At 45.1% G+C, this 27630-nt stretch overlaps 1 protein-coding gene across 1 annotated transcript; it reads left to right on the plus strand.

Moving 5' to 3' along the window:
* Positions 7070-24869, plus strand: LOC102174470 (HRAS-like suppressor 3). Its single transcript, XM_018043552.1, has 4 exons — positions 7070-7145; positions 10998-11100; positions 16226-16494; positions 24113-24869. The coding sequence occupies exons 1-4, from the start codon at positions 7137-7139 to the stop codon at positions 24209-24211; spliced, it is 480 nt and encodes a 159-aa protein (XP_017899041.1). The 5' UTR covers positions 7070-7136; the 3' UTR covers positions 24212-24869.

Genomic DNA, 27630 nt, shown 5'->3' on the forward strand with positions numbered 1-27630 from the left:
CAGTGTTGTCAATCATTCTGATATCTTTCTGTTATTGAGTTATAGTTTAACTCCATTATGGTCAGGAACACACTTTGTATAATTTCAATTATTTTAAAATTTTCAAGATTTTCTCATGATCCAGAATATAAATTTCAAGTGCCTGTGGGCACTTGAATGTGTACTCTGATGTTAACTGTTCAATAAATGTCAGTTAGATCCAATTTGTTGATGGTATTGTTCAGCTTTTCTGTATTCTTGCTGGTTTTCCATCTACAGGTCCTGTCAGGTTTTCAGAGAGGAATGTTAAAGTCTTCAGCTATAATTACATGTTTGTCTGTTTTTACTTTCAGTTCTATCTGGTTTTGCTTTCTTTATTTTGAAGTTCTGTTTTTTGGTGCATATTAAAGTGCTTTAGATATGATACTGTTTCTCATGGTTAGATAGCATTACCAACTTAATGTACATGAATTTGAGCAAACTCTGGGAGATACTGAGGACAGAGGAGCCTGGCATGCTTCAGTCCATGGGGTCACAAAAAGTTGGACACAATACAGTTATACCGCCAAATGTCCAGGGTGGTAGGGGGTGGGGTTTTAAATTTCCCCAGCTGAAAACTGCTGGTCTATTATATTTAATTTCTGTTGTTCTTCCTTCCTTCCTGATGTTCCAGATTTCCTTTTAGTATCATTTCTTTTTTTCTGAAGAATTTCCTTTAGCAATTGTTATAGAGCAGATGCTGGTAATGAATTTTCTTGGTTTTCCTTCACCTAAAGACATTGTTTGTTTACTTAGGTGAATAGGTGAACATCTACAGGTGAAATTGCTGGATTGTAGGGTTGGTGTATGTTATGTTAAGTGTATAAGGGGGCCTGGGGTGGGGTGGGAGGAGTGGGTGGGCAGAGTGTGCATGTGTGATGGTGAGACGGAGGAGAAAGAAGGAACAGCAATGGAAGCAGGAGCAAGAGGGTGAGTAGTGAGAACCTTAAGAACAAGTCCACAAAATACAGACTTATTTCAGAGACTGGTTGGTGGCTTGGCAGTTTATTATTAGCTTAAATATACTCTTACCATATGACCAGCAATCCCACTCCTAATTTACCCAAGTGAAATGAAAATACATGTCAATGCAAAAAACCCACATTTGCGTGATCATAGTGAATTTATTAAAAACTAGTATATCAAAAGCATACTTCAGTTGTTTTTTTTTTAAATATGTATCAAGCTGTACACTCAGCATTTGTGCACTTTTTTGTATCTATGTTGTTATACTTCCATCAGTTCAGTTCAGTTCAATTCAGTTGCTCAGTCATGTCCGATTCTTTGCGACCCCATGAATTGCAGCACGCCAGGCCTCCCTGTCCATCACCAACTCCCAGAATTCACTCAAACCCACGTCTATCGAGTCGGTGATGCCATCCAGCCATCTCATACTCTGTCGTCCCCTTTTCCTCCTGCCCCCAATCCCTCCCAGCATCAGAGTCTTTTCCAATGAGTCAACTCTTCACATGAGATGACCAAAGTACTGGAGTTTCAGCGCTAGCATCATTCCTTCCAAAGAACATCCAGGACTAACCTCCTTTAGAATGGACTGGTTGGATCTCCTTTCAGTCAAGGGACTCTCCAGAGTCTTCTCCAACACCACAGTTCAAAAGCATCAATTCTTCGGCACTCAGCTTTCTTCACAGTCCAACTCTCGCATCCATACATGACTACTGGAAAAACCATAGCCTGGACTAGACGGACCTTTGTTGGCAAAATAATGTCTCTGCTTTTTAATATGCTGTCTAGGTCAGTCATAACTTTCCTTCCAAGGAGTAAGCGTCTTTTAATTTCATGGCTGCAATCACCATCTGCAGTGATTTTGGAGCCCCCCAAAATAAAGTCTAACACTGTTTCCACTGTTTCCCCATCTATTTCCCATGAAGTGATGGGACCAGATCCCATGATCTTCATTTTCTGAATGTTGAGCTTTAAGCCAATTTTTTCACTCTCCTCTTTCACTTTCATCAAGAGGCTTTTTAATTCCTCTTCACTTTCTGCCATAAGAGTGGTGTCATCTGCATATCTGAGGTTATTGATATTTCTCCCATAAATCCTTTTAATTAAAAAACCTGGAAATAATCCAAATGTCTATTAGTTTAGTGAATAAACAAACTGTAGTACATCCCAGCCACTATGGAGAACAGTATGGTGGTGGTTTAGTGGCTAAGTCATGTTCAACTCTTTTGACCTCATGGACTATAGCCTGCCAGATTCCTCTGTCCATGGGATTCTCCAGGCAAGAATACTGGAGTGGGTTGGCATTTCATTCTGTAGGAGATTGTCCCTACCCAGGAATTAAACCCAGGTCTCCTGCATTGCAGGCAGATTCTCCACCAACTGAGCTATGAGGGAAATCGTAGAATAGTATGGAGATTCCTTAAAAATCTAAAAATAGAGCTACCACATGATCCAGCAATCTGACTCTTGGGCATATACCTGGAGAAAACCATCATTTGAAAGGATACATACACCCCAGTGTTGATTACAGCACTATTTACAATAGCCAGGACATGGAATCAACATAAATGTCCATCAAGGGAGGAATGGATAAAGGAGATGTGGTACATATATACAGAGGAATATTACTCAGCCATAAAAAAGAACAAAATAATGCCACCTGTAGTGACATGGATGGACCTAGAGATTGTCATACTAAGTGAAGTAAGTCACATACAGACAAATATGATATTGCTTATATGTGGAATCTAAAAGCAGGGTACAAATGAAAAGTGAAAGTGAAAGTCACTCAGCCATGTCCAACTCTTTGCAACCCCATGAACTATACAGTCCATGGAATTCTCCAGGCCAGAATATTGGCATAGGTAGCCTTTTCCTTCTCCAGAGGATTTTCCCAACCCAGGGATCAAACCCAGGTCTCTCGCATTGCAGGCAGATTCTTTATCAGCTGAGCCACAGGAAAGCCTAAGAATACTGTAGTGGGTAGCCTATCCCTTCTCCAGAGGATCTCCCTGACCCAGGAGTCAAACCAGTGTCTCCTGCATTGCAGGCAGATTCTTTACCAACTGAGCTACAAATGAATTTATTTATAAAACAGAAATAGAGGCATAGAAAACAAACTAGTGGTTAGCAGAAGAGAAGAGGAACAAAGCTTAATTTGGGAGACTGAGATAGACTAGATAACTATTAAGAATCAACTGCATAGCAGTTGTTGTTCAGTCACTAAGTCATGCCCAACTCTTTTGCAACCCATGGAAAAACTAGCCCACCAGGCTCCTATGTCCGCAGGATTTCCCAGGCAAGAAATACTAGAGTGGGCTGCCATTTCCTTCTGCAGCGGGTCTTCCCAACCCAGGGATCAAACCCACATCTCCTGCATTGCCAGGCATTTCTTTATCACTGAGCTACCTGAAAAGCTCTGCTGAATAGCACAAGGAGCACTATTCAGTACTCTGTAATGAGTTATATGGAAACAGAACCTTAAAAAGAGTAGGTATATGTGTATGTATTTGTAAAACTGATTCACTTTGCTCTACTGCAGAAACTAACACAGCATTGTAAATCACCTATACTCCAATAAAAATTAATTTAAAATTAAAGCTAAAATTAAAATTTAAAAATTATAGGACAGCCACATAATGGAATACTACCCAGTGAAAATAAATAACAAACTACTGTTTCATGAAACAACATTGATGAATAATAAAAATTTTAAAAAACATTATGTTAAATGAAAGAATCTGGACCCAGAAAGCTCCATATGGTAAATTCCATCAACATGATATTCTGGAAAAGGCAAACTGCAAAGGACAAAATTCAGAGTAGTGGCTGCCCAAAACTAGGTGGGGGGAGGAGCTGACTACAAGTGACATTTGAGGGCTGATGAAATATTCTCTACCCTGGTTGTGGCAGTAGTTACATAATAATTGTCAAAGCTCACAGATCTGGACTTAAAAATGACAAATTTTACCGTATGTAAATGATACCTCAAAAAACCGACAGAGGGTGAGATGGTTGGATGGCATCACTGACTCAATGAACTTGAGTTTGAGCAAACTCCGGGATATAGTGAAGGACAAGGAAGCCTGGCGTGCAGCAGTCCAGCCACAAAGAGTCAGATACAACTTAGTGACTGAACAACAGCAAACCCAACTTAAAAAATAAAAAGACTACTTAATGGAAAATAGGGCTTCCCGGGTAGCTCAGCTGGTAAAGAATGCCTGCAGAGTAGGAGACCCCGGGTTGATTCCTGGGTTGGGAAGATCTCCTGGAGAAGGGATAGGCAACTCCCTCCAGTATTCTTGGTCTTGCCTGGTGGCTCAGACGGTCAAGAATCCGTTTGCAATGTGGGAGGCCTGAGTTTGATCCCTGAGTCGGGAAGATCTCCTGAAGGAGGTCATGACAAACCCACTCCTGTATTTTTGCCTGGAGAATCCCTATGGACAGAGAAGCCTGGTAGGCTATAGACCATGGGATCGGAAAGAGTCGGACACAACTGACATTTAGACAGAAAATCCTTCCTTGCTTTCAGGGACCAGATGGACCGCATTCTTGTCTAACAGCAACTTTGAAAAAATCTCAGCCAGATCTCCAGGTATAGCATTTGGCCTGCCTGCTCTAGAAAAACCAGATGAACATGAACCAAAGCCATCTGTCTCACATAGAGTGGCTTCTTTGGGGAGAAGGGGCGATGCTTAGTCTTCATCACGTGATGGGCAACCAGGACGGTGCAAGCACTTGTCTTGGGCACCAGCCCCCACCCCTGCTGAGACATGGGAAAGGAGGGAGGGTCCTGGGACTGTGTTGGCTGAGTCCGTGTTCACTCAGGTGTACCTTCAAATGCCTGGGGCTGTGCAGATGTGTTTCTGCACGTGTGTACTCATGACACAGCATGCACAGCATCTCCCCAACATGTCCCAGCACCAGGCCCACCCAGAGCAATGCTGGCAGTCAGTCTGTGGACAGACCCTCAAGCCCACCACCCTGTGCTCATGCTGTCCGTGGCCTCACTGAGCCCCATCTTTGGGTCCCCTCCTGCCCTCAGGATGCCCTTCTCTCATAGCTGATGTCTTGAGAGATGCAAGTTGGAGAGATCTTAATGTGACCCAACAGGTAGTTCGGCCAGGGACCAGAACCTTGTGGGATCCCACAGCTGTCAGCAATGGGGTGGACACCTGCCACGTGGCCCTTCCGCCCACACAACAACCTGACAAGGGAGCATCATCCCATCGTGGAGACGCAGGAACCAGGGTTCCCAGAGGGCGATGCCCTGCCCAAGCCGGGCCTTTGCCCACATCTCCCACTAGGCACCCCACAGTCCTGCCTGACTCCCTTTCTGCACCCCATTCCTCATGGTCTGTGTTCCACCCCAGGGCACCCCAGCTGCAAAAATGAATCATTTTTCTGTTCCTGCTACATTCCTGATCTGGGGAATGATGTCCCCTGTTCCAACCCCTCTTCCAGCTTTCCTAGTCCCCAGAGAGGGCCATCCTAAGTCCTCCAGCTCCCTAACACATCCTTTCCTTCTGCCCTACCCTCATCCCCATCCCTGCCACCTGCATCCAACCACAAAGTCCAGTCAGTGCCCACCCTGGAAGTTTATCCTGAATTCATTGCCTTGTCCGTCTCTCATCCACTGACTTGGTCCAGGCCAGTCCCGTTCCTCCCTCTGTGACCCCCTCTACCCTCTGACTGCCCCCCCACCTCCTATCTCCATCACTCAATCCCCAAATGTCCCCAGTTATCTAAGACCACAGCTGGGACACTGACAACAGCAGACAGTGGAAAGGCAGTCAGCTGTGTCTCTACTTGGAAAGGAAATGGGACAGGATGTAGGCGCAGAGCAGCACAGAACAAAGCCACACAGGCCATGCTTTCTGAGAAATATACCTTTTTCAGGAATTGACTGAGTTTCAGTAACTCGGAGGCTCTCTACATATCCACAAGCCTGCTCTGCATCCTCCTCCCATCCCCAGTGAGTCAATCGCTCCTGATTTTCCTGTCAGATGCTGTCTGATTGTTGGCGAACTGGTTCCTGTCTCTTTGTAGCCTTGAAATAAGCTGGTTTTCACCCAGATGAGAAGCAGGTGAGTGCATCCCATATGTTGATCATATAGTCAGTAGCCATCCCTCCCCGTGATGCACACACACACCAGTCACTCACCTTCTCCCAGGCTCAGAATCCTGCTGTTCATCAGGCAGCAGGCGACCCTCCAGCTCCAGCAGATGCACCGTGAGCAGTCTGAAGCTGCTCTGGAAGCCCCTTTCTCTTTGCCCACGATTGGTTTGGAAGAGGAAGCGTGACTCAGTTCTGACCAGTGAAGAGGGAGAGCAGGCCAGCCAGGGGGCTATAAGAAATACTATATTCTCTAGAGGGGGGAAAAAAAGGACAAGTGATGAGGAACATCTTCCTTTAATGCATTTGGACATCGCCAGGAAAAATGTGCCCCTTGAGGCTGCTGCAGCCATGGTGACCAGGCAGGCTGTCACTGGGGGCACAGCACCAGCACGATGGAAAAGCCTAGGTCCTTAGTGGCCTCGATGAGCTACTGAAATGGATCTGAGTCGCCGGCCTCTGTCTTCCTGTTACAGAGTCAGTGGCTGCCCAGGCTGTGATAACCTGTTTTAGTTAAGTTCTGCCTCTTGAAGCCAAACACATCCTACAGGGGCATCGAGGTCCTGGGTCCCACATGCCACGAGGCACCCACCTCCTGAAGGCTTGTCCCATGCAGTGCAACACCCCATCTGGCCCACCCCATGGCTCCTGACCCAGTATTTCCTAGAGTCATTGCAATGGCCTAGAAGGTGTACTAGGGGGTTGGCACCTCTGAGCCTCTACATGCCCCTCTTCCTGGAGTAGGAATGGTCGTCCAGGATTCTGTTGGAAGAGACCTTGGGTTTCTCAAGCAAGGCCAGATGATAGCACCGGCCTCCTACTCTACTGCCAGGGGGCTTTAAAGTCCCCGCGACTTTATGTTTTGAGGTAGGTAATCATTGACCTTTCCACTTGAAGGAAATCATAGTCTCCCTTTAAAAAGAAAAAGCTTACACCTTCGTATTTTTTTAGAAGAGAAGAAAAGCGAAAGCAAAATTCTTAGCTTTGACATAGAAGCTGGTGTGAGAGCGGAAAGATTGCAGTGCAGCTCTGGCTTGCGATGGCTTCGGTAAGTCCCCTGAAACTCCCCACCACTGACTCTAGATAAGTGGGCAGCTCCCCTCCTGTAAAGGCCGGGTCTTGCTCTTCCCAGAGCCTGTCTGGAGAAGGCTTTCATAGGAAAATATATTGACTGTTTAAAACTCCCTTTTCCTGCTGGAACCCTGAGGTCTTGGGGCAGAGTGAGCTTCCTGTCTGCACCCAGCGCAGTGGGGGGTAGGGACTTCCGTGGGGAGGAGTGGTGGGTGTTCTGGGGGCCGTGGGGAGGAAGCTGGGGTGGCAGCGGAGGGGGCAACCCTGGGACAAGGGAGATGAGTGCATCCCACCTCCTCTGCATCCTCCATCACCCAAGGCATCAGTCCTGCTGCAGAGAATGCACTTGCATTTCAGCGATCTGTTCCTGAAACGCTCTCTCCCAAGCAGCCAGAGTTTCTGAATGAGAGAAGTTTCAGTGGTGGGGCAGGCTCCTTTCCTAGTGCGCAGCTGGAAAGGAACAAGCCAGATTCCTGCCATTACTGAAAATCAACCAATTCTGGGAAGAGGTGTAGTATTTCTCAAGAAATGCGGCATCAAGCCTTGCTCTGAGCTACTCCGTGCCTGGCTCCTGCACCATTTCCTTTCCAAGTAGAGACACAGCTGATGTTCTGCCTTTTCCCTGTCTGCTGTCACCACTACCCCGGCCGTGGTCTTAGACATCTGGGATTACTTAGGGATGGAGTGAACAGTCCATCTATATGTTCTCCAGATGGAGACAGGAAGTGGGGTGGGGGTGGGGGTTCAGTGGTCAGAGGGAGTCACAGAGGCAGGGATGGGGCTGCCCCAGACAAAGTCAGTGGACAGGAGATGAGGAGGCAGCGAATTCAGGGGCAACTTTTAGGGTCAGCCTTTTCAGTTGGACATGAACTTGAGAAAGAAAGGGGAGGTGAGATGAGTCCAAGTTTCTCTGTAGATAATTTTGCTGCTAGGTATATATATATATTTGCAACCTTGTTTCTCTGTATAGTTCTCCTTTCATTGGTATTTGCCTGGGACACAGTGAACTCCTCGAGTCTGTGTACCTACTGGCTGCTTATTACTTGACCCCATAGTACTCATGTCCAAAATGTCTCTTTTTCTAATCCATAAGCTCCTTGAGGGCTGGGTCTCTGCCTTGCCTTTACGTCCTGGATTATTCATAGAAAAGCCCAGTTAAATTCCCCTTTGGGGATCCTTGTTCTCAGTCATTCAGTCATGTCTGACTCTTTGCAACCTCATGAGCTGTAGCGTGCCAGAATCCTCTGTCCATAGGATTCTCCAGGCAAAAATACTGGAGTGAGTTGCCACTTCCTTCTCCACTGGGGATCCCTGATGACCTCCTAACTCTCACCCAACAATTTATGTACTTTTTTTTCCTTCTGTTTTGGAAAACAAATGAAGTTCATAAATTTTGACCATTGTCCAGTGTTCTGAAATCGGTTCTCAGTAAGGTCTGGATGACTTCTTCCAGGAAGATAAATTATAGTTACTGCAATAAGACAGCATGATTTGTCTGTAAAATTCCAGCAAAAAAGATATTTGTCCTGCCACATGGGATGCTTCTTGGCAGTTTTAGTGCTTCTATAAATAGAAATGAACTGCCCTTGATCCTGCTTCACAGCCACTATAGACTGGTGATGGGCTATTCCCACTGCCCATCATTGCTATCCTAGGGGAATCCACACTCCCTACTCATCTTTGATGGAGTCTCTCAGTCAGGCCAGAGTTTGGAGGTGGGATGTGGGCAGGCTCCTATGGGTCTGTCCCCAAAGAACAATGGGTGAGTGGGAAAGGACAGAGGGCTGGAACAACCTCTGAGGAGCTCTGTCTCCAGGTGTCCCAAAGAGATTTATGGTTGATTTAGACTAGGGAAGTCCACATCGGAGTGCCCCCACCTGCAGCTCTTAGCACAGTGTCTGGTACTGGGACCTCAGTACATTGAATAACGGTGATCTTAAAGATCTCCTGACTGTTCTCAGGCTCTGGGCCACTGCTCTCTTCACAGGGTGGGGCTCTGAGGAGTGTTTCAGCATCCTTCCCACCTTCCCCTGCAAACACACGCAAACCCTCACTCTCACACATGCCCACTGTGATGTAATGAGAAATGTATATTTAGTCTTGGTCCCAGGTTCCTGCCACAGAGCTTCTAAAACCCGAGTAATTTCCTGAGCAGTGGGGGAGGGAGGAATGTGTTTCATCATTCAGAAGAAGCCCCTTTCAACTGACGAGATGATCAAAGAGCTGGAAGTAGCATTAATCATCAACCGAGCCCACATAATAAAGCCTCCATAAAACTGCTAAGCTGGGGTGTTGGTGAGAGCATGGAGGTGCTGGAGAGCAGAGTTCCTTGGAGTGGGCAAGGATGCTCTGAATACCCCCCTGCCTCACAGCTTGCCCTCTGCATTCCTGAGTTGCATATTTTCTAGTAAACAGGTCTTCTAGTAAGTAAACTGTTTTCCTGAGTTCTATGAGCTGTTCCAGCAAACCACTGAAACCAAGGAAGGGGGCTGTGGGAACCATCAATTTACAGCCAGTTATTCAGAGCACAGGTAACAACTTCAACTTGCACCTGGCATCTGAAGCTCAGTCTCCTGGGACTAAGCCTGTGGGGTCTGCGCTGACTCTGGGCCGTCAGTGTCAGAACTGAGTTAAACTGTGGGACACCCAGTCAGTGTGCACCGAGGATTGAACTGCTTAGTGTGGGAAACCCACACATCCGGTGTCAGAAGTAGACGAGTTTCAGTGTTATTCTCTCAAATCATCCCACCCTCTCCCTCTCCCACAGAGTCCAAAAGACTGTTCTATACATCTGTGTCTCTTTTGCTGTCTCGCATACAGGGTTATCATTACCATCTTTCTAAATTCCATATATATGTGTTAGTATACTGTATTGGTGTTTTTCTTTCTGGCTTACTTCACTCTGTATAATCGGCTCCAGTTTCATGCACCTCATTAGAACTGATTCTAATGTATTCTTTTTAATGGCTGAGTAATACTCCATTGTGTATGTTCACTTATAACTATTCAATGGTGCATATGTTACATTAACCTTTTCTGTATATGTTATATCTCATAATAAAAAGTAGAGGAGAGGCAAAAAAAAAAAAGAAGTAGAGGAGTGAGCACAGTGCAGAGAGTTTTCTTTGCTTGTCACACACATGCACACACTCTCACCCTCAGGAGGAGCACCCAGGGGGACATGACTGCCAGAGGCTGACTCCACCTGTCTGCCAGGCTCTGGGTCAGGAAGGGGAGTGTCTGTGGAATACCGTGCCCCCAGATTTGACAGCCTCTGCAGGGCTCCCAGGTGGGCAGTAGTCAGATAACCCGTGTGCTTGCCTGACAGTCACTGTGGTGGTCAGGACGATGTCCTGGAAATCAAGTGGCCTAGTGCTGAGAACTGGTCACATCACTCAGGGGCCGGGTGGTTTTGCAAAATCTCCTCTCCATCTCTGAGCCTTGATTTCCTCTTTCATCACACGGGGTTCACAACAGTGCCCACCTCATAGGCGGGTTGTGTGAATTTATTGAACTATTCCTATAAAACTGGTCGCAGAGTCCTTGGCTCAGAGTAAGCATTCAGTAAATAATATACTAGAAAGAGTAACAATAAGGTAGACGTCCCAGCAAGGTGTGCACTTTGCAAGTAGTAACAACAGGTGGGCAGGCCCATAGTCCCTGGCAGACGCGTGAAGTGGGCTGGGCACTGGCATGGCCAGGCGGGCTCGGGAGGACATCCTGGAGAGCTGTGAGATGAAGGCCGCTGGGCTGCTCCCTCTGGGCTGAGCCACACCCTTGGTCCCCAGCTCTCCCATCACCTCTAACAGCCTTCTTCTTGGTTTTGCAGCCCGAGCCCAGGCTTGGAGACCTCATCGAGATTTTCCGCCCTTTCTACAGACACTGGGCTGTCTACGTTGGTGGCGGATATGTGGTCCACCTGGCACCCTCAAGTAAGTGCACCCAGGGCCTCCATGGTGCTGAGGCAGGAAGCAGAGGGGATGGGGGAGCTGTGTGTAACCGGGGACCCCAACATTCTTCTTGCTCCCCAACTGGCAGTTGGTTCCTAAGTGCTACAAGAAGACATCTTGGTGTAGGGCCATGGTTTTCAAACTCTGCTCCTTGGAACCCAAGGGGTATGCAGAGACATTGAGGTGGGATTCCAACGGGGCAGCTCTACTGTAATACATTTTACACATTATGACCTAGTATAAAACACATTCAACTTTTAAGTTGAATCTTAAGTAAATCACCTGGAAAAAGCACAGGTGTTTGGGCAGCAGAAGTGACTGTGGATCCAGCTTCATTCTCCACCCTCAGTTTCCTCATCTGTAAACTGACTGAGAATTCTTAACTTGGGGTATTGTTGTGAGGATTCCCCCACTTCCTTTTTCTAAATTATTTAACTGTGGACAAACTTAAATGCAGTAAAATGCACAATATATTCAAGTGTATAGTCAATGAATTTTTTTAAAATGTATCCATCCATGTGACGATGAACAGATCGAGGCCTGGAACATTTCCACTGCCCTTAAAAGCCCCTCATGCCTCTTCAGGACCCTCTCTCCCTCCTGAGAGGAAGCCACTCCTCTAGGTCCTCCTGCTTTCTTTGCCTGCTCTGGAACTTCAGGGCAACTCTTGTCTCCAGCTCTTTCACTGGCCCCGTGAAGTCCCCCATGCTGTCCTTACTTCTCCATTGCTGTGTATCCTCGGACAATGGGAATCCCTCAATTTGTTAACCCCTCTTCTGCTGATTGACACTGGATGTTTCCAGGTGTAGACTGCTCTGCGTGCAGCTGCTGTGGACATTCTTGGGTGTGTCTTCTGCTGACCTAGGATGGTAGCAAAATCAGAGACCTCAGGCTGCATTTACAGAGAAATCAAAGTAACCAGGGTAGAAGTCACCATCCCCTCCCTGATCAACCAAACCACCAATCTCGACATCCACAGAATCTGCCTTTGCCCTTATTTATAAAGCCAGCCCCTGGGTTGGACTAGGGCCCTAGACTCCTCCTCTTACTTTCATAAGCATTTTGACCTCAAATTCCCCCCTGCCTTCTGTGTTGTTCCTCTTGGCTTTGAAACCACTGGAATATCTCTCACTGTTAAACAAAGACCTCCTTGACCACACATTCTCTCTAACTAACTTCCCATGCGGTAGATCTCTTGTCTGCCATGACCATTCCTGGCTCCTCACTTCCCATCCTCTCTTCTGTTCCACCAGGGGGTATTTACGCCCCTCCTGGAGCAGCTTTTATCAAGGCTTCATCAATATCCTGGTTCCGGCCTCCTTGCCTCTCTGCAGCATTTCGTACGAGTGACCTCTCTCTGTGCATCCCCTGGCACTGCCTTTCTTCCTTTCCCACTGGGCCCTTCCTTGTGGCCTCCTGTGGGAGGGGACTGGGTGGCTTCCTCCTCCTCTCCCATATCTCTCATTTTTACTCCTCCCTCACCTGTGCCCTAGATTCTAATACCTTCTACTTGTCGAAGTCTCCCTAACCGCAACCTTAACTTAGGCTTGATCCTGCTCAGCTTCAGACTTGTATACCCTCTTGACTACTTGGCATCTTCACTTAGGTGTCTAACTGGCATGTTGAACTTGACACTCCTCAGATGGAGCGCTCCAGACGACAACACCATTCAGTTGCTTGGATCAAAAGTCTACACATCATCCTTGATCCTTTTCACCCTCTATCTAATCCATCAGGAAATCCTATTGGCTTTATCTCCAAAGCAGACCGCAATCTGATCATTTCTCAGCATCTCCACTGATGTGCCTGGGGTAAGATACCGTGCTCTCTCACCTGATGCTGCTGCAGTTCTGCTTGGTCTCTCTGCCTCTTGTCCATGATTGTCAGTCCTTCCTTCACTGGGCAGCCAGCATGATCGTTCTAAAACATAAATCTGATTATGTCACTCCTCTCCTTAACATTTCAACTGGCATTCCATCACATATAGAAAAAGTTTCAAATCTGTGCTGTGGCCTCTGAGCCTGGCATGGTCTGGCCCAGGCTGCCTATCTGATCTTCCTCTTCTTCTTCTCTCCTCTTGGGTCTCCAGACCTCACTGGCCTCCTTGCAGCCTTCCTTCCTGAGGCCCTTGCTTTTGCTCTCCCTTCTGCTTGTGATGCTCTTTCCTGGCTCTCAGCACAGCTGCCTCCCTTTCAGCATTCAAGTCTCAACTCAAATGGCCATTCCTGGGCATGGCCCTCCCCAGCCTGAGCGAGGGCAGCCTTCCCTGGTCATCCTCTCCTATGTGACTTCATTTAATCTTCCCCACAGCCTTTTAAAACCTAAAAGTATTTTTTTTTCCTATTTGTTCACTGTCTTGTCCTTTCACTAGAGTATATACTAGTAGAGGGCAGGTACGCTGTCAAGTTCATGGAGGGCTTCAGCACCTTAGACAAGGCCTGGCACATAGTAGGGCCTCAGTATTGACTGATTGTGTTGAGTGGGTGTAAATGCTGGACAAGAGACAAGAAAGGCATGACAGAGGTCTTGGTGGAGAGTGTGACACCTATCACTGGGTCAGCAATGCTCCTTAAAGGGAAAAGATCCTTCTATCTGCATCTTCTCATTGGAGCTTCACAGGAATCTTGTGAAATAGGTGAAGCAAGGGGGACTGACCTCATACTACTGAAAAAGTGGTGGAGGTTAAAGCTGGAAGGAAACTTAGAGAACAACCCAGTACTAATGAGAGTGAACACTTGCTGGGCACTAACCCTGTTCCAGGCACTGGGGGAGGCACCTTACTAATCCGTTTCTTAAATCCTTGCAGCTCTTCATCCACAGATGTAATCACAGGTGGAACTTATTGGACCTGTTCTACAAGGAACTGAAGACTCAGAGAAGTTAAGCAACCTGTCCACAGTCATATAGCAGAAAGTCACAGAGTGGGACTCAAACCCTGGCTCTGACTCTGTTTCCTGCCTTTAAACCTGGTGCTCTGCTGTGAAGTCTGAAGTTCCCCAAATTTCAGTCATTGATTATTAGCCATATTCATCTGCCCTTTCTCCAATAGTTTAATTGGTATTTTCTTTAATGTTGTTGTTCAGTTGCTCAGTCATGTCCAACTCATTGTGACCCCATGGACTGAAGCATACCAGGCTTCCCTGTCCTTCACCATCTCCCAGAGTTTGTTCAAACTCATGTCCATTGAGTCACTGCTACCATCCGTCTATCTCATGCTCTGTCATCCCCTTCTCCTACCTTCAGTCTTCCCCAGCATCAGGGTCTTTTCCAATGAGTCAGATCTTTGAGCCAGGTGGCCAAAATGTTGGAGCTTCAGCTTTAACATCAGTCCTTCCAGTGAATATTCAGGATTGATTTCCTTTAGGATTGACTGCTTTCATCTCCTTGCAGTCCAGGGAATTCTCAAGAATCTTCTCCAACACCGAGTGCCAAAGCATCAATTCTTTGGCGCTCAGCCTTTTTTATTGTCCAGCTCTCACATCCATACATGACTACATGGACCTTTGTCAGTAAAGTAATGTCTCTGCTTTTTAATATGCTGTCTAGGTTTGTCCTAGCTTTTCTTCCAAAGAGCAACCGTCTTTTAATTTCATGGCTGCTGTCACCGTCCAAAGTGATTTTGGAGCCCAGGAAAATAGTCTCTCATGACTAACTTTAAAAAGAAAAATAATTCTTTGAAAAGGAGCCTTAAATTCCTAAATTGATGTGTGTTCATGAATCCATCTTAGCTTGTATTTGTGGATTCCCAGCATTGGCTCCGCTAAGTTAAGTGACATGTCAAGACTATGCGGTGATGGAACCCGAATCAGCACCCATTGCTTCTGCCTCTGAGCCTGTGCTCACTCTCACCAGGGTGGCACCCAGCATGTGGAGTGTAAGGAAGCCCTCACTGTTGGGTGATGACTCTGAACTTGCACCTCTGGAGCTGGAATCTCCTGAAATTCTGTGCCCCAAGCACCTTGCTTGCCTCTCCCCAGTCCCAGCCCCCTATCTGCCCGCCGAGGGGCTGAAGGTAGATGGGCCTCTGGAGCTCCCCTGATCCAGTCCCCACGCTGACCCTCTCCACAGACTCACGGCTCAAACACAGCATCTTCTTATTTATTTCACTGAATCCTTTAAGCACCTCCTGCCCTACTAGGAGGAAATCTGAATTCCTCTGATTTTCCAAATCTCATAGTTGTTCTCTGGGCAGAGGGGTTCAGTCCTCTTTGGAAAGCCAAGCAGAACAGGACCTGGACTCTGATCAGACCCTCTGGCCATCGCTTGTTGCTGTCACGTAGTGTCACAGTGCAAGATGGGTCCTGCCCTGTGTAATGGGACGCTTCCCCTTCTGGGAGAGACCTGAGGGTTCCCGATCATGGCAAGGCCACAGAGGCTCTCTGAGGGACATGAGTCTCCTCTGTGATGTTCCCTGGGGTCCACCTCTTTAATGCCAGCCCAGCTTTCAGTCATCATACCCTCCCTACATGATATAAGCTTGTGACCTCAAGAGGGATCTCTGTGTGGGCACCAGCTTTCGCTCCACACCATCCTGGCCCCTGTATTGACCCCAGATCCCTTTCTTAAGGCAGTTTTATTTCTGGAAATCTCTTGCACATTCCAGGCCCTCAGCATTAACCAGGCTGTGCCAGTGTACCCCTCCTTGACCTCCTTGGTGTCACTCCCCTGGGAGCGGCTGTGAGGTTTTGGTCCCTTTGTTCCCAGAAGGATGGAATCCCCTTCTGCAAATCCATTCAACTTTTCTGCAATAATCAGGTTTGTGTGTGTCAGGGAAGTGGAGCCTTGGCAGGATCACAAACAATTCACACTCTCTTCCCCCAGGGAGGTGGGTGTGCTCAGGGCCCATACTGCACAATCAAGAGGGCCACTGAAGTGTCACAGGTGTGCAAGGCCAGCTTCTCTATGTTAAAAAAAACTCACAACAAATCATAGGATTTTACTCCTCCTTATTTCAGATAAGAAAACCAGGGACCAGAGACCACAAGGGTCTTATCCAAGGCCACACAGCTCTGACCGTGACTCATCTGCTCATCCCCTTGTGGATGTGGTGGATGCTAGGCTGGCGGCCGGCCCAGGACCAATCGTGTTCTCCATTCTGAATCCACAGGTGAAATCCCGGGAGCTGGTGGGGCCAGTATCATGTCTGCAGTGGCCGACAGGGCCATAGTAAAGAAAGAGCGGCTGCGTGACGTGGTTGGGAGGGATCCATACAGGATCAACAACAAGCATGATGATAAGTACAACCCATTCCCTCCCAACAAAATCATCCAGCGGGCGGAGGAGCTGGTGGGCCAGGAGTTCTGCTACAGCCTGACCAGCCAGAACTGCGAGCATTTCGTCAATGAGCTACGCTATGGGGTCTCCCGCAGCGACCAGGTTGGTCCTTGGTGTGTCCCTAGCTCCATGGTCTCTTAGTTTCTTATTGCTCTGCTGTTTCTGTTACTCAGTTAGGCCACATCCCCCAGAAGTTGCCTTAAGATATATAGGATAATGGGGACAACAGTTCACTCTACATGCCAGGCTCGAACTTGAATTGATTGCTTTATGAGTACCTGTGGCTGCTGTAACACATGGCCATAAATTCAGTGGCTTAACACAACACAAATGTATTGTCTTATAGTTCTGGAGGTCAGAAGTCTGAAACAGGTCTCACTGGGCTAAAATCAAGGTGTCAGCAAGGCTGTGTTCTTTTCTAGAGGCTCTCACAGAGAACCTGTTTTCTAGTCTTTTCCAGCTTCAAGAGGCTGCCTGCAGTCCTTGACTTGTGGCTCCCTTTCATCTTCAAAGTTAGAAATGGCTGGTTGAATCTCTCTCCCATTGCATCACTGTGATACTGACTCTACTCCTTCCTGCTTCCATCAGAAACTTTGTGATTATATTGGGCTTATCTGGAAATCCAGAATAATCTTCCTATTCTAAGGTAAATTGATTAGCAACCTTAATTCTGTCTACAATCTTAATTCTCTCTCTCTCCACGTAGCATAATGTGTTTACAAGTATTAGGAATGAGGACATATTATGGGATTAAGACCTAGGCATCTTTGGGGGCTATTTTTCTCCCTACCAGTTACTCTTTACACTGGGTACAGTTAATGTCTTGGGAGCTCCTCTTGCTGTTATTCTAGAAAGATTTCCCTCTATTGTCTCCTGCACCAGAGCACCATCTTCCGTATCTCATGTCCTCTTTCTTGGTTTGTTGTTATTGTTGAATAGCTCAGTTGTGTCTGACTCTTTTCCAATGCCATGGACTTTAGCCCTCCAGACTCCTCTGTCCATGAGATTTCCCAGGCAAGAATACTGGAGGGGGTTCCATTTCCTTCTCCAGAGGATCTTCTCAATCCAGGGACCAAACCCATGTCTCCTGCTTTGGCAGATGGATTCTTTACCAATGAGTCACCTGGGAAGCCCTGTCTTGGTTTACGCATTTCTTGTGGTGGAAACTCCTTCAGCAGCTTCCTGAAAAAGGATGCATGGAAGGAGAATTTTTTGAGAATCTGTATGTCTGAATTATTTTTCAATTCACCCTCCCACTTGAAATAATAGTCTGTATAGGTATAGAATTCCAGGGCTTCCCTGATAGCTCAACTAGTAAAGAATCCTCCTGAAATGCAGGAGACCCTGGTTTGATTCCTGGGTCAAGAAGATCCCCTGGAAAAGGGATAGACTACCTACTGTAGTATTCTTGGGCTTCCCTGGTGGCTCAGACAGGAAAGAATCTGCCTGCCATGTGGGAAGCCTGGGTTCAATCCCTAGGTTGGGAAGATCCCCTGGAGGAGAAGGGCATGGCAACCCACTCTAGTATTCTTGCTTGGAGATTCTCCATGGACAGAGGAGCCTGTTGGGCTATAGTCCATAGGGTCGCAAAGAGTCGGACATGACTGAGCAACTAAGCACATAGGTTTGTAATTCTAGGTTAGAAATTGTTTTACTTTGAGATTTTGAAGGCATTCTTCCATTGTCTTCTTGCTTCCAGCATTGCTATGATGAAATGTAGAGTGATTCTGATTCCTGATCTTTTCTCGGTTTCCTGTTTTTCTCTCCTGCTCTAGAGGATGTAATGTCTTGTCTTTACCCAGTGTTCTAAAATCTCACACTAATGTGCCTTGGCATAGGTCTGCTTTTATCCTCAAAGCAACATTTCAATCTGAAAACATATACCCTTTGGTCCTAGTAAATTTTCATGAGTTATTTTGCTCTTGCTTCCCCTCCCCTGAGTTTCCTCTAGTCTCTCTTTCTGGAAAGTTTATTATTCAAATGTTATACTGACTGGATTATTCCTTCATTTTTACCTTTGGAAGCTGTTTTCTATAGCTTCATCTTTTCTACGGTTCCCTCTGAGAGATTTCCCCTAGTTTATCTCTAAAATGTGTATTGAGTTTGTAATTTTCAACATATTTTTATTTTCTAAGAATTGCTTTTATTCTCTAAACATTCCATTATTTTTAATAGCACTGTGTTCTTCTTTATTGTTGATGTTGTTTAGTCACTAAGTCATATTTGATTCTTTTGCAGCCCCATGAGCCATAGCCCACCAGGTGCCTCTGTCCGTGGGATTTCCTAGTCAAGAATCCTACAGTGCCTTCTCCAGGCGATCTTCCCAACCTTCGGTTCAGTTTAGTCGCTTAGTCATGTCCGAATCTGCAACCCCATGAATCACAGCACGCCAGGCCTCCCTGTCCATCACCAACTCCCAGAGTTCACTCACACTCATGTCCATTGAGTACCTGATGCCATACAGCCATCTCATCCTCTGCCATCCCCTTCTTCTCCTGCCTCCAATCCCTCCCAGCATCAGGGTCTTTTCCAACGAGTCAGCTCTTCGCATCAAGTGGCCAAAGTATTGGAGTTTCAGCTTTAGTTCCAGTCCTTCCTATGAACACCTGGGACTGATCCAACCAGGATGGACTGGTTGGATCTCCTTGTAGTCCAAGGGACTTGCAAGTGTTCTCCAACACCACAGTTCAAAAGCATCAATTCTTCCACGCTCAGCTTTCTTCACAGTCCAACTCTCACATCCATACATGACCACTGGAAAAACCATAGCCTTGACTAGATGGACCTTTGTTGGCAAAGTAATGTCTCTGCTTTTCAGTATGCTATCTAGGTTGGTCATAACTTTCCTTCCAGGAATAAGTGTCTTTTAATTTCATGGCTTCAATCACCATCTGCAGTAATTTTGGAGTCCAAAACGATAAAATCAGCCACTGTTTCCACTCTTTCCCCATCTATTTGCCATGAAGTGATGGGACCAGATGCCATTGTCTTCGTTTTCTGAATGTTGAGCTTTAAGCCAACTTTTTCACTCTCCTCTTTCACTTTCATCAAGAGGCTTTCCTCTTCACTTTCTGCCATAAGGGTGGTGTCACCTGCATATCGGAGGTTATTGATATTTCTCCCGGCAATCTTGACTCCAGCTTGTGTTTCTTCCAGCCCAGAGTTTCTCATGATGTACTCTGCATATAAGTTAAATAAGCAGGGTGACAATATACAGCCTTGACAGACTCCTTTTCCTCTTTGGAACCAGTCTGTTATTCCATGTCCATTTCTAACTGTTGCTTCCTGACCTGCATACAAATTTCTCACGAGGCAGGCCAGGTGGTCTGGTATTCCCATCTCTTTCAGAATTTTCCACAGTTTATTGTGATCCACACAGTCAAAGGCTTTGGCAGAGTCAATAAAGCAGAAATAGATGTTTTTCTGGAACTCTCTTGCTTTTTCCATGATCTTGCGGATTTTTACAATTTGATCTCTGGTTCCTCTGCCTTTTCTAAAGCCAGCTTGAACATCTGGAATTTCACGGTTCACATATTGCTGAAGCTTGGCTTGGAGGATTTTGAGCATTACTTTACTAGCGTGTGAGATGAGTGCAATTGTGTGGTAGTTTGAGCATTCTTTGACATTGCCTTTCTTTGGAATTGCAATGAAAACTGACCTTTTCCAGTCCTGTGGCCACTGCTGAGTTTTCCAAATGTGCTGGCATATTGAGTGCAGCACATTCACAGCATCATCTTTCAGGATTTGAAACAGCTCAACTGGAATTCCATCACCTCCACTAGCTTTGTTTGTAGTGATGCTTTCTAAGGCCCACTTGACTTCACATTCCAGGATGTCTGGCTCTAGGTGAGTGATCACACCATCGTGATTATCTGGGTCGTGAAGATCTTTTTCGTACAGTTCTTCTGAGTATTCTTGCCACCTCTTCCTAATATCTTCTGCTTCTGTTAGGTCCATATCATTTCTGTCCTTTCTGAGTCCATCTTTACATGAAATGTTCCCTTGGTATCTCTAATTTTCTTGAAGAGAACTCTAGTCTTTTCCATTCTGTTGTTTTCCTCTATTTCTTTGCATTGATCGCTGAGGAAGGCTTTCTTATCTCTCCTTGCTATTCTTTGGAACTTTGCTTTCAGATGCTATATCTTTCCTTTTCTCCTTTGCTTTTCGCTCCCCTTCTTTTCACAGCTATTTGTAAGGCCTCCTCAGGCAGACATTTTGCTTTCTTGCATTTCTTTTCCATGGTGATGGTCTTGATCCCTGTCTTCTGTACAATGTCACAAACCTCCATCCATAGTTCATCAGGCACTCTGTCTGTCAGATCTAGTCCCTTAAATCTATTTCTCACTTCCACTGTATAATCATAAGGGATTTGATTTAGGTCATACCTGAATGGTCCAGTGGTTTTCCCCACTTTCTTCAATTTGAGCCTGAATTTGGCAATAAGGAGTTCATGATCTGAGCCACAGTCTGCTCCCAGTCTTATTTTTGCTGACTGTATAGAGCTTCTCCATCTTTAGCTACAAAGAATATGATCAATCTGATTTCGGTGTTGACCATCTGGTGATGTCCATGTGTAGAGTCTTCTCTTCTGTTGTTGGAAGAGGGTGTTTGCTATGACCAGTGCATTTTCTTGGCAAAACTCTATTAACCTTTGCCCTGCTTCATTCCATACTCCAAGGCCAAATTTGTCTGTTACTCCAGGTGTTTCTTGACTTCCTACTTTTGCATTCCAGTCCCCTATAATGAAAAGGATATCTTTTTTGGGTGTTAGTTCTTAAAGGTCTTGTAGGTTTTCATAGAACCGTTCAGCTTCTTCAGCGTTACTTGTTGGGTCATAGGCTTGGATTGCCATGATATTGAATGGTTTGCCTTGGAAATGAACAGAGATCATTCTGTCGTTTTTGAGATTGCATCCAAGTACTGCATTTCAGACTCTTTTGTTGACTATGATGGCTACTTCATTTCTTCTAAGGGATTCCTGCCCACAGTAGTAGATATAATGGTCATCTGAGTTAAAGTCACCCATTCCCGTCCATTTTAGTTCGCTGATTCCTAGAATGTCAGTGTTCAGTCTTGCCATCTCCTGTTTGACCACTTCCAATTTGCCTTGATTCATGGACCTGACATTCCAGGTTCCTATGCAATATTGCTCTTTATAGCATTGGACCTTGCTTCTATCACCAGTCATAGCCACAACTAGGTATTGTTTTTGCTTTGGCTCCATCCCTTCATTCTTTCTGGAGTTATTTCTCCCCTGATCTCCAGTAGCATATTGGGCACCTATCGACCTGGGGAGTTCCCCTTTCAGTATCCTGTCATTTTGCCTTTTCATACTGTTCATACTCCCAACCTTGGGATCCTGAATTGCCAGGTGGATTCTTTACAACTGAGCCACCAGGAAGTCCCTCTTCTTTACTGTATACATTCTATTCTCTAAAGACACTTTTTAAAAGGTGTTGTCTTTTCTTTCTCCAGATTGCCTTCTCCTTTTTGTTTTGCTCTCTGTCTTCTATTTCAGTGGTCCTGCTAGATGTCTGGTACATCTGGATTGTGTGCTCATGATTAAGAGTAGGGGGCTTTCAGAGTGAGCTCAGAGGGCACAGTGGCTTGTTGACTTTGAGGTTCACCTCAGAGTAGACTGGGAACCCTCATATTGGTACCCTTCATTGTTTTCACTTGGACCAGTCCTATTCCCCAGAACAGTTTTCCTAACTCTTATGTAGAGGGTAAAGCACTGGGAACAGAGGGCACGGGAAGGCCAAAAGTCTCCATTTCACATATGTATTGCCTCTTAATCCCTTTTTGGAGGTATGATACCCACACCCTCACATGTGCTTCTGTTTACAGACCCCAAATCTTCTGATTTCCATTGCGGTTAAGGAGGGGCTTGGGCTCTCTCTCTCTTTCACCCATTTCCAGAAGTACCTGGTGATGTCAATATGTGATCTTTTTCAGGGGTTCTGTTGTATACAGTTAGCCCCCAACATATAAATATTCAAGTTTTGAACTTTCAAAGATGCGAACTTGTGTTCCAGCAAAGTCAGGAAGGAGTGACATTGAAGCTTGCCCTCCATCTCCTATTGCTGACGATCCTTCAGGTCCACCATCTCCCACCTCCTCTCCCTCCTCCAGTCAGTAACTCTTCTTGCTTGTTCACGTGGCACCAGCCCCTGGACGCCAGCTGTTGTTCTTCACTACTGTACTTTTCAAAGTACTATACTGTAAGATTAAAAATATATGAGAGGGACATCCCTGGTGGTCCCAGCAGTAAAGAATTCACCTGCCAATGCAGGGGACACAGGTTTGATCCCTGGTCCAGGAGGATCCCATGTGCCACAACTGCTGAGCCCAAAACTACTGAGCCCAAGCTTAGAGCCTATGCTCCACGACAGAGAGGAGCCCCCACTTCCTGCAACTCAAGAAAGTCTAAACACAGCAATGAAGACCCAGTGCAGCCAAAAATCAATGAGGAAATCTTTTTTTTTTTTTAATGTATGAGAGCCCTATTAAAAGGATGGCTCAGATGGTAAAGAATCCATATCAAATGCAGGACACTGGGGTTCGATCCTTGGGTTAGGAAGTCTCCATTGAGAATGGAGTGGCAACCTACTCCAGTACTCTTGCCGGAGAATTCCATGGACAGAGAAGCCTGGCAGGCTACAGTCCATGATGTCGCAAAGAAACAGACACAACTGAGCAGCTAAAGCTTTCACTTTCAATAAGTATCTTTGAATGTGATAATAAAGAATTAAGTTGAAGTTAAAAAAATGTGTTCTTTATACTTTGCTTTTATTTTTTATGTATTTTTTGTATGAAAAGTATTATAAATCTTTTACAGTACAGTACTATATAGTTGATTGTGTTACTTGGGGACTTAAGCTAACTTTGTTGAACTTACAAAGAAATTGGACTTAAGAACATGCTCTCAGAACTGACCAGGTTAGTATGTAGGGGACTTACTGTATTTAGGATTAATATTCAGCTTTTTCTACAGCTGCCTTAGCCTTTAGTGTTCTCTGAGTCCTAGTGGAATTATGCCTAAAACTAATGTCTTACTTTATTTTTATTTGGAGTTCAGGAAGCAGTGAAATTTGATACATGTTCTGTTTTTACCCTGAAACTTACTCTCTTTTGCAGGATTTTTTTTTCCAGTACAAGCAATATAAGTAAGATATCTTAATAATTTAAAGTGTAACATCACCACTCTTTTCCATAGCTGAGTCATTTATTGAAGAACGTGCAGAGAGCACTTGGCACCTGGCAGGTCTGGGCACTGGACATACAGCAAAGATCAAGACAAGTGAGGGCTCTGCTAGGACCCAGGTCAGAGTTCATTGAGGATTCAATAGAAATTCCTCTTCAAATTTACATGTATCTCAAGAGCTCCCTGTTGATCAGCCAGGATTTCAACCATCTGGCCTCATCTCCCTGTCCTTTACACAGTCACCCTTTAGAGATCTGTCTGCTTTAAAAACCCGCAGGCTGAAGGGAATCTCCTTCTTCAGGCCTGTGTATGTCATTGGCCAGCTGCCCCATTCACAAATTCCTTCCTCCTGCTGCCCTCCTCTCTGCATTTCCCTGCCAATATTTGTTGACTCCTGAGTTTGTCAAGGAGGCTATGAGGCACATGAAGCTCCCTGAGCTGGACATCCTTGTTGAATGTACAGTCTGTACTCAGCTTACTGACACAGAGTCTGACTCACTCTCCTCTCTCTTGCAGGTCAGAGATGCTGTCACAGCAGCTACCATCTCAGGAGTGTGCCTGATAGCCCTTTTCGCTGGAGCCATGTTCTCAAGAAACAAGAAGCAAAATCAATGACCTGAAGGGAGTGTCTTGTCAGCAGTGGCTTTAGACATTGAGGGGCATCTTGTTTTGCTAGACAGTTTTGAGAGAGTTAACAGGCAGGTTGATAGGCAGTCCACGGCCCCTTTAAGGAGGAAGTAAACTTTCCTTCTTTTTCTTATTCTTTTGCCTTAGTCTCATAGGCCCTGTGAGCTATGATATATCTTTCCAAGGATGGGCTATTTTTAAAAGTTCTGTGTTCATTTTGCAACAATCTATTTCATTTGAAAACTGGCCTTTTAAGCATAACATATCTTACTCCTGGGTATGCTTTTCTCAGACTCTATGTCTCTATGTCAGTCATTATAACTGTACCAAATGGTGCCTGGGAACCTGTTTCCTCGCTGCTTATACAACCATAACACATCTCTCCCAGGGACAGAGTGCTTGAAACCCATTCTACCAGACTAGTCTTGGGCCAATGTTATCTCAAGATGTATGCTGTGGGAGAGGGTCTGGATAAAACTTTCTCAGTCTTGAGGCTTTCTTTTTATCTATTCTCAGCAGCCGGTTGAAAACTATATAATGCCCTGCTTAAACTAGTGAGGTGGGTACTCTTCCTACCCCCTTATGATATCTATGTCAGAACCTTTCTCTGTCCTTTTACGTTAAATAAAAATCTTTGCTGCACAAAGCTCTGAGTGACTGAGACTGCATCTTTAGTCCTGGAGTTAAATCTTCTCCTTTGGAGACCACAAATTCGACACCAAACACCATAAGCTATCAGTTTGGTTTGGTTTGTGGATTTCATTTTTTCTTGCAATAATAAAAACAAAACCCAATAAGAGAAGAATTTATTGGGGGACATGCATCAAGAACTGCCTGGCTGGAGTCTGTTGAGGTTGCAGTAAGGCTCTGTTCCTGCTGATGCAGGCTGTGCTCTGGTTATTTGGTGATTTTCTCTCTCTTTCTATTTGTGGGCTATATTCTTTACCTGTAGGAAAAAAAGTCCAGCTTTGGTTATCTCTAGTAATGGGTGTTTCCACGTGTGTAGGTACAGGTGGGCAGCAAGAGAGACAGACAAACCTGACTGATATGCAAGAACAGGAACCAAGGGAAACCATGATGCCTGACCTGGAACTAGACCCAGGCCGGCTTCCAGGAGTCAGCAGCCAGAGTCTGTAGATGTCCAGTAGAGGTCAAATAAACCAAACCACAGCCATGATGAAAATTATGTGCTCTGGCCAGTCTTGTTTAAAACCTCCCCTGCTCTCCACAGCTTTTCTCTGCCTTATCACTTCCACCCTGCAGTGATCCTGCATCCTCTCCTCTTGGAGCTTGTCATGGCCCCCAAGTCTCTGATCCCACACCCACTGCTGTGGCTTCTCTTCCCATGTCAGTTTAGCTCTGTACCTACCCCTGGCCTGAGAGGAGCTCCTAGCACAAGCTCCTGAGAGAGAATCTGATTGGCTCACTCACCACACTGAGCTGTCTACCAGTTGGTTGACTGCCATTGGGTCAGGTGGCCCCACTAGACCAATCAGCTCTGGCCAGTGGAGCCAGGTCATATGGTACAAGGCTGCCTCAGACCTTATGGAGTGTGGGTGTGGATGGTCCTACACCTGACCTGCCTGCTGCCTAGGCCTCTGGGGAGGGGTTAAGGAAGGACGTACAACCTTTCCTGGTTGGACCCTTGAGATTTGCTGCTATCACTCACTGGGCTTGGCAGATGTTTAAAGTGACCATTTTCCTGAAAAGAGCTTTCGTGTGTTCCTCAGAGGCACCCTGATGGGGCTACTTTGTCCTTCAGTCCATAGGACAAGTCTTCTCCTACATCTAGTTGCCAGTGTTTCCTTGATCAGCTCCGGTTGTATGGGGACCATTTGTCTGTGGAATCCTGGACAGAACTTATAAATGGCCCCTTGCCAGCTCCCTCCTGCTTGGACCATATCTGGCCTAGGATAAGCTTGTGCCTTTTTATGCCCTCGTGTTGATAAAGAATAATTTTCTCCCAGTGTAGTTTTTTGGGTTTTTTTTTTTTCTTTTTTGGTTCAGCCCTATTGATGTAACATGTCATGCCAGCTCTCAAGCTCCCCAAACCCAAGAGACACAGGCCAAACATAAAAGGGTGGGTATCTTAGAGCCCCTTCTCTTACATGGGGCAGAATGTGATGTGGACACATAGAATATAAACCTCCAAACTAACTATGTAGGAAAAAAAGAATGAGGAAAAATTAACACAAGAAAGCAAATCAAAACACCCAGTTCAATTTAAAAATACAGAAAAATACAAAAAGTGTGCTGTGTAGAAATAACCAGAGGGATGGTACGGGGAGGGAGGAGGGAGGGGGGTTCAGGATGGGGAACATGTGTATACCTGCAGCGGATTCATGTTGATGTATGGCAAAACCAATACAATATTGTAAAGGAATTAACCTCCAATTAAAATAAATAAATTTATATTTTTAAAAATAAATAACTAGATAAGATGGAAGAAGTAATTCCAAATGTATTAGTCATGACCATCAATAGAAATGGATTAAAGTTGCCAAACTTGCAAAGTAAAAGCAAACATAACACTGGATTAGAAAACTAATCCAGGGAATACTGTTTACAGCAGATAAAATGAAGTATAAGAACACAAATTAAAATGATGGACATTTTACAGGGCAACTCATCTGATGTCTTTAAAATGTTAATGTTATCAAGAAGAAAAATTGAGGGTGTGTATAGATTGTCTTAGACTGAAAAACATGTTGGAGGCAAAACAATTAAAGTGTGAAAAATGATTATAAAAGCAATCTGGACTAACTGGGGAAATTTAAATATGGAATGAGTGTTTTACCATATTAAGAAATTATGAATTTCATTAAATGTGATAGGCATGAAATTTTATGTAGCACATGAGCCAGTTTAAAAATAGATGCAGATAAAGCAAATATGACAAAAAATGAATTTTTAATCTATGCACTGGGTATATAAATAGTCATTGTCTTTCTAGTACTTTTTGTATATTAAAATTTTCACATAAAACATCTTAAAATTTTCTGAAATTTGAACTTGAAAATTTATATAAAACTTTCAAAATTGTTTCAATAAATTATATAATTATTTTTAATTAAAAAAAGATATGCCAGGCAAGTGCTAACTAAAAATTGGTTAATTAGTAATACTAATTAGCTAAAAGCTTGTATAGCACTTTCATATCTTATATATCAGCTTTAAACCAAAAATGATTACTAGAAAGAAAGAGGATAAAAAGTACGGCATAATAAGAAATACACTTGGTCTTTGTCCTTGGTTCTGTTAGGCAGGGTGGTCGGCTCAATGAGGTGCATAACAGCGCTGGGGACCTGAGTCATGTTTCCTGTTTTCTTGAAGAACATTCCTTAACCAAATAAGGAAAGATTTCTATATGCGATAGCATAAGGAAGGCGTTGCATGAGCTCATTCTG

Source organism: Capra hircus, chromosome 29 (assembly GCF_001704415.2).
Source record: "Capra hircus breed San Clemente chromosome 29, ASM170441v1, whole genome shotgun sequence".
In the NCBI taxonomy this organism is placed as follows: domain Eukaryota; kingdom Metazoa; phylum Chordata; class Mammalia; order Artiodactyla; family Bovidae; genus Capra; species Capra hircus.